This window comes from Alexandromys fortis, unplaced genomic scaffold (genome assembly GCF_014885135.2).
Source record: "Alexandromys fortis isolate MF-2015 unplaced genomic scaffold, M_Fortis_MF-2015_v1.1 scaffold_139, whole genome shotgun sequence".
In the NCBI taxonomy this organism is placed as follows: Eukaryota; Metazoa; Chordata; class Mammalia; order Rodentia; family Cricetidae; genus Alexandromys; species Alexandromys fortis.
Window position 1 is genome coordinate 1365321 of NW_026068020.1, and position 8879 is coordinate 1374199.

General features: G+C 50.4%; 1 protein-coding gene across 1 annotated transcript in view; it reads right to left on the reverse strand.

The window, feature by feature from the left end:
- Positions 1 to 406: 406 nt before the first annotated feature.
- The window catches only part of Scly (selenocysteine lyase), a 21909-nt gene continuing 13436 nt past the window's right edge, over positions 407 to 8879 (reverse strand). The window contains exons 8-12 of the mRNA XM_050163057.1: positions 6274 to 6310; positions 4618 to 4701; positions 3696 to 3795; positions 2177 to 2252; positions 407 to 1418 (exon numbers count right to left, since the gene is read on the reverse strand). Coding sequence (XP_050019014.1) covers positions 1271 to 1418; positions 2177 to 2252; positions 3696 to 3795; positions 4618 to 4701; positions 6274 to 6310 — 445 coding nt within the window. The 3' untranslated portion in view covers positions 407 to 1270. The remainder of the gene's footprint in view (positions 1419 to 2176; positions 2253 to 3695; positions 3796 to 4617; positions 4702 to 6273; positions 6311 to 8879) is intronic.

The window sequence follows — 8879 nt, forward strand, 5'->3', positions numbered from 1 at the left end:
ACACTGAAGGAGAGGATGACCTCACAGCCCCACACTGAAGGTGACAATGATGACCTCACAGCCCCACACTGAAGGTGACAATGATGACCTCACAGCCCCACACTGAAGGCGATGTCCTCATAGCTCCACACTGCCCTCTCGGGTCACAGCATTCTTGGGATCTGGACCCACCCATGGTCTTGTTGGGGAAGTGAGGACTAGCATGGCCTCTCCCTGGTGCCGCAGGTGGATGCTGACTGGGGACCTCTCTCAGTCCACCAGAAGTCCCTTCCAAGCATTCGGTGTCATTTTACAATGATATACCAGGAACCTCCTTCCCTTCTGCTCAGACAGACAGACAAGCATACATCAGCCTTGTGAACAGCAAAATAGAATCTCCCACCACCACCAGAAAAAAACCAAGACATCTCAGACATAGTTTATTAGTTCATTTAATTTCCACATGTGTGTCATCCTTTGGACCACAGACCCACATGCTAAGAACATTCAAGAAGATATGCCTATGTAAATATTGGTACAATGTGCGCCACATCCTCAAGATGGCAGAAACCTTTGCAAGGAAAATTAAAGTTGAGTGAGAAATGATCAGATCTCCCACTTTGGCCACGACTAAGATCAGACACCAGCCCCCCCCCCCCCCCCCCCCCCCCCCCCCCCCCCCCCCCCCCCCCCCCCCCCCCCCGTCAGCCACATTGGTTAAATCCCTGAGTAGAAGGAAGAGAGAGGACACGTGGCCAGGTGAACTGTGACCTCCAGGGAAAAGGAAGGGCCTGCCAGGTGTGAGGCCTCATCTGGAGGACCATTCAGCCTGGGAGACAGAAGGGCAGTGACACCGGAGGCCAGAGGAGGGTGGCAGTGGGGAGGCCCTGTGGGAGCACATGGGAGGCCATGGGTGAAGACAAAACCAGGTTTCCTATTTTCCCGACAGCAGCTAAATGATAGTGGAGACTGGATTTTATCTTCAGGCCAAAGTGATTTCTGGGGCCAGGAGTCCCTGACAGGCTGCCCGACACTTGGAACATTTCCGTTCCCACATAGCCTTTGGCAGGAGGTGACGGGGAAGTCCTATGTGGCACTGGAGTCCAGAGCCAGTAAGGATGGGGCTGGAGTGGGGTTCTGTGTGACAGGCAGCCCTCATTCCTCTGTACCCGAGCAGGACACTCGTCTGACTGCAGCTCTTGAGAGGGGACATCTTAGGGGCGTTTCCTATGAATCGAATGGCCAAAGTTCAGCTGGCCCCTGAGAGACAGAGCAGCTGCGAGCCCTAGCCCTAGCTCTCCAGCTGGGCCACAGCCTGCTTCAGGTCCTCCACAATGAGGTCCACTTCGGCCCTGGTGGTACCGCGGCCCACACTGAGGCGGAGTGCATTTCGGGCCACATCCACGGGGATCCCGCAGCTCAGCAGCACTGGGGATGGCCTGCAGGAGAGGGACAGTTATCGGCTGCTGCTGAGGGCTTGCCCTCCTTTGTGCTCTGACCTCTCAGCCAGATCCTCAAGCTAAGTGGACTGGGTGCTGTGTCCACCCAGTGCCCAGCTACATGGCCTGCTGTCACTCACCTCCTGTCCCCAGACATTCTTCCAAGCCTACTCTAAGCTAAGGTGGGAAACTAATTCTCCCTTCTCTCTGGTACCCAGACGGGGAACCACACTGCCTCCTCCCACCAGCTGTGTTCAGCTCTGAACCAAGCCCTGGCTCCTGGACTTTCCTGTATTGAGATCACAGTGAGTGTTCCCCAAACAATGCCATCTAGTCCTTCACTGGGGCAGTCCCTGTGCCCTTCCCATCTGTCCCTCCCACTTGCCAGTCTCCAGCTGGCCTCAGTCTCTCTGTTCCTGATGGAGCCTGGGCCACCAGGTGCCGGACTCCAGGCACTGTCTGCCCTCCATCGATCCTTTCTCTATTCTGTGAAGCACTGATTCCCTGAGAGCCTGGCCCTTTTCCTCCTCTGCTGGCTGGCACAGGGACCCTCTGTATTCCCTTCACATGCCCATATACCATCCCACCAGTTCTGGATCCAGTATTGATCGCTGGCTGCCAAGCACATTCACCCAGTTCCACTCCCATCCACAGGCACCCGTATCATCTCCCAGCCAGGAGCAGAACCCATCTCCCCTGCCATAGTCTGCAGCTCAGGGACTAGGCCCTGAGAGTTGGGTGTAGCTGAGAATACTCACCGGTCTTCATGATCTGAGTGGCATGAAGCTCCCACACTGGCCAGCAGTGTCTGGCACTGTGCAAGCACCATGTATCCTATGAAGACAGCATATGTTCTTAGATCAAGACTTGGGTCATCTCCCCCGCCCCCTCAGCCTTCTGCATTTGGTTCCCTGCCACCACCCACTGAATCTCAGTGCAAGCAGAATTCCAGGAAAATGTCTTCCTTTTTCCTCCAGGTATAGAAACGCCAACCCTCGTCTGCCTCCTAAGACTGACTAGAAAACGGTATTCTAACCACCCACCTCACGGGCACTCCGACAGACTGTCTTACTCATGGGGTAGTGCCAGGTAGCACTGAGGTCAACCCCCTACTGCTGTGTTCACCCAGGACACACTGCCTCCTTCTCACAAGCCCGGGATTAACCCTAAAACTCCAGGACTGCCACACTTAAATCAACACAGGTCGTCACTGGGTACAGCTGCCCCCTGGCAAAGGCGGAGATGGCTTCCTCCATAAGGGGTCTGTGAGGAGGGCAAGCAAATCCGCTTCAGCTGCCATCATGTTCCATCAGGACATCAGGCTCCTCTGTGACCCAGGGAGATAATGTATGACACCCTCTTCCAAGAAGTCAAAAGCCGGGGCAGCTCAGTGATTAAGAACAGCGACTGCTCTTCTAGAGGACACCCGGTTCAATTCCCAACTCCCACATGGTGTCTCACAACCATGTATAATGGGATCTAATGCCCTCTTCTAGCTGGCAGTCAGCATGTAACAGCACTTAAATACATTTAAACAAACAAATAGACAAACAAATAAATCTTCTCTGGGCATTGGTGGTGACCCATGCCTTTAATCTTAGCACTCAAGAGGCAAAGGCCAGCTTGGTCTATACAGAGTGAGTTCCAGGACAGCCAGTGCCATAGAGAAACCCTGTCTCCAAAAACAAAAAACAAACAAACATAAAAAGGAAAAGGAAAGAGAGAGAGAGAGAGAGAGAGAGAGAGAGAGAGAGAAGAAAAAAAGAAAAAGAAAAAGAAAGGAAGGAAGGAAGGAAGGAAGGAAGAAAGAAAGAAAGAAAGAAAGAAAGAAAGAAAGAAAGAAAGAAAGAAAGAGGGAAAAGTCAAAAGCTTCCTGTAGAAGCCCCTGAGTGAACCACAGGTCTGGGGCCCTGGCCTGAGGCTCTCAGGGAACTGGAGTGTTACCCCCTGCCGGGGGCACCTGACAGCTCTGGGGAAGATGTCTCCTGAACTTGCTTGCACTTTGTCCTCAGTCAGCTGTCAAGGCAGCCCCTGCATTCTTCTCGTGTAATTCTGAGCAGAGCAGCTTGTCTAAACTGGGCTGACTTTCTTTCTTTTCTAAGACAGGTTGGCCTGCATAGTCCACTGTCAGTCCTAGCCAAGCTAACCAGTGACCTGGGAAAATGCCTGCTAACGACATCAACTGCACTGTGCTGGGAACTCTCGGGGACAGGAGCAGGGGCAGGTCCAGGTTCAGACCCCAACACACACAGGAACCAGGATTAGATTGGTAGTCACCTTGAAGCTTAGACCCCTGGATGGAGAAGTTGCAGGTGTTGGGAAGCCTCTCCACCCCTGGAAATCGGCTGTTCAGGTGGATTCTCTTACCAAATTCAGCCTAAAAACCAAACCACACACACACCATAAAATGGTCAGTGATTCCTTCGAAGTCACCCTCTCCCAGCAACTGTCTGATATCTAGACTTTTTTGGAAACAGAACCTCAGCCTGTGTTGATGGAGGTGGGTCTTGTATCTTATCTGCTTATCTGTTGCTTTCATTGGTTAACTAATAAAGAAACTGCCTTTGCCCTCATAGGACAGAAAATTAGGTAGGTGGAGTAGACAGAACAGAATGCTGGGAGAAAGAAGCTGAGTCAGTGAGTCGCCATGATTCTCCCACTCCAGACAGACATAGGTTAAGATCTGCCATGGTAAGCCACCTCGTGGACTACATAGACTATTAGAAATGGGTTAGATTAATATGTAAGAGCTAGCAAATAAGAGGCTGGAACTAATGGGCCAGGCAGTGTTTAAAAGAATACAGTTTCCGTGTAATTATTTCGGGTATAAAGCTAGCCGTGCAGGCAGCCGGGTGCCAGGATGCAGCCTCGGCGCAGCTTATTACAACACTGTGTTTATCTTGTTGTAATAGCTATGGGGACAGACAGGCTATGGACCCCAAAGCTAGAACAAGTAAACACACGAAACATATCCGCCCTTCACACACACCGTGTGTCTACAAGAAAGATACACTCCTGATTGGTCCAGGTCCCTTTTTGGGGTGTCTGATGCCAGCTAACTTCCAGCACCCAGTTCTGCCCCCTCTTTCTCCAGGACCTACTGTTTCTCCGGGTTCCCCCAGAGTTTCCTTCAGAGGGAGATAGTGACTGGTCCCGGCTATGCCGTCGGTACTCTCCCACGTGGGCAGGTCCCGCTCACCTCCAGTCTCTCCTCCAGGTAATCCCGGATGTCTCTCATGTGGGCCTCATAAGCCTCACAGTTTTCACTCACGAGCTCAGCAGCCTGGGGACACACAGGTGAGAGTCAAGATACCAGACAGCTGCAGAGACCCTTTCCTGACCCTCCTGTGCCTCTGCAGCTGCCCCAGGTGCTCGAGCAGCAGGGTCACCAGGTGCTCCCTACAGGCTCCAGGTGTCACAGGCAACACAGCAAATAATCCCCGAGGGAATCTCAGGCCCTAAGGACTGTCATTCCATAGAGGGACAAAACTAGGACACCACACAGCCCCAAGGAGATAGTCACCAAAGAATAGGTAGGGTGTTTCTACCTGCAGGGAAGACAGTGTGTCTCTTGGCTAGCTGCCTGCCTTGGTGAAGGTGATGCCCTCAGGCCCCAGCCAGGCAGGAGAAGAATGGAAGTGCCTGAGCCCCAGGGTTGGGGGTTGGGGATGGGGATTGGCACATGCCTTTAATCCCAGCACTCGGGAGGCAGAGGCGGGTGGATCTCTGTGAGTTCGAGGCCAGCCTGGTCTACATGAGCTAGTTCCAGGACAAGCTCCCAAAGCTACAGAGAAACTCTGTCTTGGAAAAAAAAAAGAATGTAAGTGCCTGGTAAGGACTGAGGTGACATGCTGTAACGTGTTAGGATCATGCTAACTGCTACACAAGAGGTCCACAGAAATCATGGCAGATGCCCAACAAAGGACAAGAACTACCTCGTCTAGTGCTGTGGGCCTTGAAAATAGACAAGAGACACCTTGGCACTAGAGGAGGAGACGATCACAGCTGCTGTCTCAGATGCATGGATGAGGACCAGGTGCCCCAGGAGGTCTCCCAGCCTTGAGAGCAAGGACCTGGAAAGTGGGAGGCACGAAAGAGAAAGCAGAGGGACTTGGACAGTTTGGGATGCTAAGAATGGTGCTTATTTTTCATTATCATCTAGACTGGCATTAGAATTACTATGGCAACAGACGGCAGGAATGCCGGTGAGGGTATTTCCAGAGAGGTTTAACTTCGGAGGGAAGACCAACCCAGAATGTGGGCAGCACCATCCCATGGGTCCTGGACTATATCAAAAGAAAGTGAGCGGATCACCAGTGTCTCTGTCTCTCTCTGTCTCTCCCTCCTGTGGGTGCAATGTGATCACCCTTGCACAGCCCAGTTTCTGAAGAGTGAGCAGAGCTCAGGCTCCAGAGGAGACAAGCCAACAGTCCCATACCTGACCCGGGCGCCTCACACACGGCAGTTCAACAGGGGACCAGCCCGACTGCCTGCAGGGAGGCCAGGGTGCTATCTCTCCTTCTAGAAGAGTCAGACTTTTTCCTTTAAAAGGTATTCTCTTAGTGTGTGTGTGTGTGCATTTGCATATGACACAGCGCACATGGAGGTCAGAGGACAAAGGGGCTTCAGGGAACAAACTTAGGTCATCAGGCTGGGGGCCTTTACCTCAGAGCTGGCTCACTGGCCTAGTTTTTTCCTGCTCAAAGGTCCCCGGAACTCCCAATCCTCCTGCCCCCACCTCCCAAGGGCTCAGACATCTGGCTCTAGTTCTCCAGCTTCAGGCAGGAAACTCTGGGATTTCATTAATCAGTGCACTCCTGGGGTCACGACACCTGGCCAAGGCAGCCAGCCTTACCTTCCCGAGGCCAGCAATCATGGGCGTGTTCTCCGTCCTGCAGGAGACAAAGCATGGTGTGATGTCAGTGAATGTTCTGGGAGAGCTACATGCCATTGTTCTAAAGTGCCTCACATCGTCCTTCCTAAAAGAGGGCCTTCAGGTGCTCAGGAGCAGCCTTGGACCACACACAGCCTGGACAGCCAAGGTCCTTTGCAAGAACCACATGCTGGCTCTCCACAGTGACAATTCAACCTGGACTCTTTCCAACCCAGAGAGTAGATGCCCAGAGAGTAAGGAAAAAACAATGTTAACATTTTAACTTTTTTTGTTTTGTTTTGTTTTTTGAGACATGGTTTCTCTGTAGCTTTGGAGCCTGTCCCAGAACTAGCTCTTATAAGCCAGGCTGGCCTCAAAATCACAGAGATCTGCCTGCCTCTACCTCTCGAGTGCTGGGATTAAAGGCATGCGCCACCACCACCTAGCTATTAATAATTTTTTTAAAGTTTTGGTTGAATAAAATTTTCTTAAACTTTTCTAAGTGTGTTTTAAAGCTGCTGTCTGCTGGTTGTTTATCACCAGAGGACACTGTTGCATCCTGACCAGTATTCCCTGTCACTTTTCATCCTAGCCACTCTGGCAGGCAAGGGACACAAGAGGGTTCTAATTTGTATTTTCCTAAACCTCCAATCTGAATACTTTGTTGCACACCTAGAAGCTGACTAACCTCTTGGGGAGGTTACCCATTATGTCTTTGGCCCATTTTCTGATTGTCTTTTGAGTTTGGGGAGTTCTTTATTCTTGTGTTGTTTAAATTGTCAACTTAACCATGATCTAGAATTATCTGGGCAGATGATCTTAATGAGGAGTTGAGCAGAGCAGCTTGGCCTGTGGGCAAGTCTGTGGGAGGGATTGTCTTCGTTATGCTAATTGATGTGGGAAAACTCAGTCCACTGTAGGCAGCACCATTCCCTGGATTTGGGTCCTGGATTGTCTGAGTGTAGAGGTGGTGGAGCATGCCTGTAATCCCAGCACTCAGGAGGCAGAGGCAGGTGGATCTCTGAGTTCGAGGCCAGCCTGGTCTACAGAGCTAGTTCCAGGACAGTCAGAACGGTTACATAGAGAAACCCTGTCTCAGAGAGAGAGAGAGAGAGAGAGAGAGAGAGAGAGAGAGAGAGAGAGGGAGGGGGGGGGGGGGGGGGGGGGGGGGGGGGGGGGGGGGGGGGGGGGGGGGAGGGAGGGAGGGAGGGGAGAGTGGAGAAAGCTCTCTGAGCACTGCGTATGCATGCATTCCTCTCTTCTTCCTTTCTGCTCCCGACTGTATGCTGTGATGAACTCTATTCTAGGCAAGTGTTCTACCATTGAGCTATAACTTCCAGACTCTCCTGTTTTTTATAAACTCTGCTTTTGTGAGGTACTGCACGCTTTTTAAATTTTAATTTGGGAATATACCTATTCATCTCTTTGTAAAGTTTTTTTTCCCAGAGGCTGTGGCTATTAACTCTATGTATTATATTACAATATTATATTGTGCTGGCTAGTCTTATGTTAACTTGACATATACACACACTAGAGTTATCTGAGAGGAGGAAGTCTCAATTGAGAAGATGCTCCACAGATCCAGCTGTAAGGCATTTTCTTAATTAGTGATTGATGGGGGAGGGCTCAGCCCATTGTAGGTGATACCAGGCTGGTGGTCATGGGTTCTACAAGCAGTCTGAGCAAACCGTGGGGAGCAAACCAGTAAGCAGCCATGGCCTCTGCATCAACTCCTGCCTCTAGGTTCCTGCCCTGCTTGAGTTCCTGTCCTGACTTCCTTCAGTGATGGACTATGATGTTGAAGTGTTAGCCAAATGAACCCTTTCCTCCCAACTTGCTTTTGGTCATGGTATTTTGCCTCATCAGTAGTAACCCTGACTAAGATACATATATAACTATGTGTTAATAAACTTTTCAGCCTATTGGTTTTATCCTTTTACCAGCTAAGCGAGACATCGAGTCAGGCATGGTGAATATGCCCTGTAGAGCCTGGGAGGTTGGGGAAGGAGGGTCAGAAGTTCAAGGCTAGCTTGAGCCACATTAGACCTGCCTAAAAATGACAAACAAATATAGGAATGTCCCTTTTTCTATAGCTCTGCCTTTATGCAGTCATTTTAAATGTGCTTTATATACACTGGTAACCATATCAGACAGTGTTATAATCTTTCATAAACTATCAACGATCTTTTTAAGCTTCAGAAAAGCCCAAGAGGAGAAGGGTTGCCTACTGTATTTGGCCTCAACTTCTCTTAGTTTCTCCTCATCTGGCAACACCTGGATCTCCTCTTTAGACCTGAAGACCTGTTTCCAGGTGTGGGATTCTAATTTTTCTCAGCTGTGTGCACAACCTCCTCTGGTCTCCATCACTTCAAACATAAAAGCCATGTCAATCAAAGTGTTTTCCTCTTGTGCATCAGATGTCGTCTTTCTGTTTGCTTTCACGACCCCCATTATTCCACTTTGACATGCCTTGCCATACATTTCTTTGGGTTTATTTGACTTTTTTTTTTTTGCCTTTTTGTTTGTTTTGTGCCCCTCTCTTTCTGAATCTGTGCTTATGTCTCTTCCTAAATTTGAGAAACTGGTCT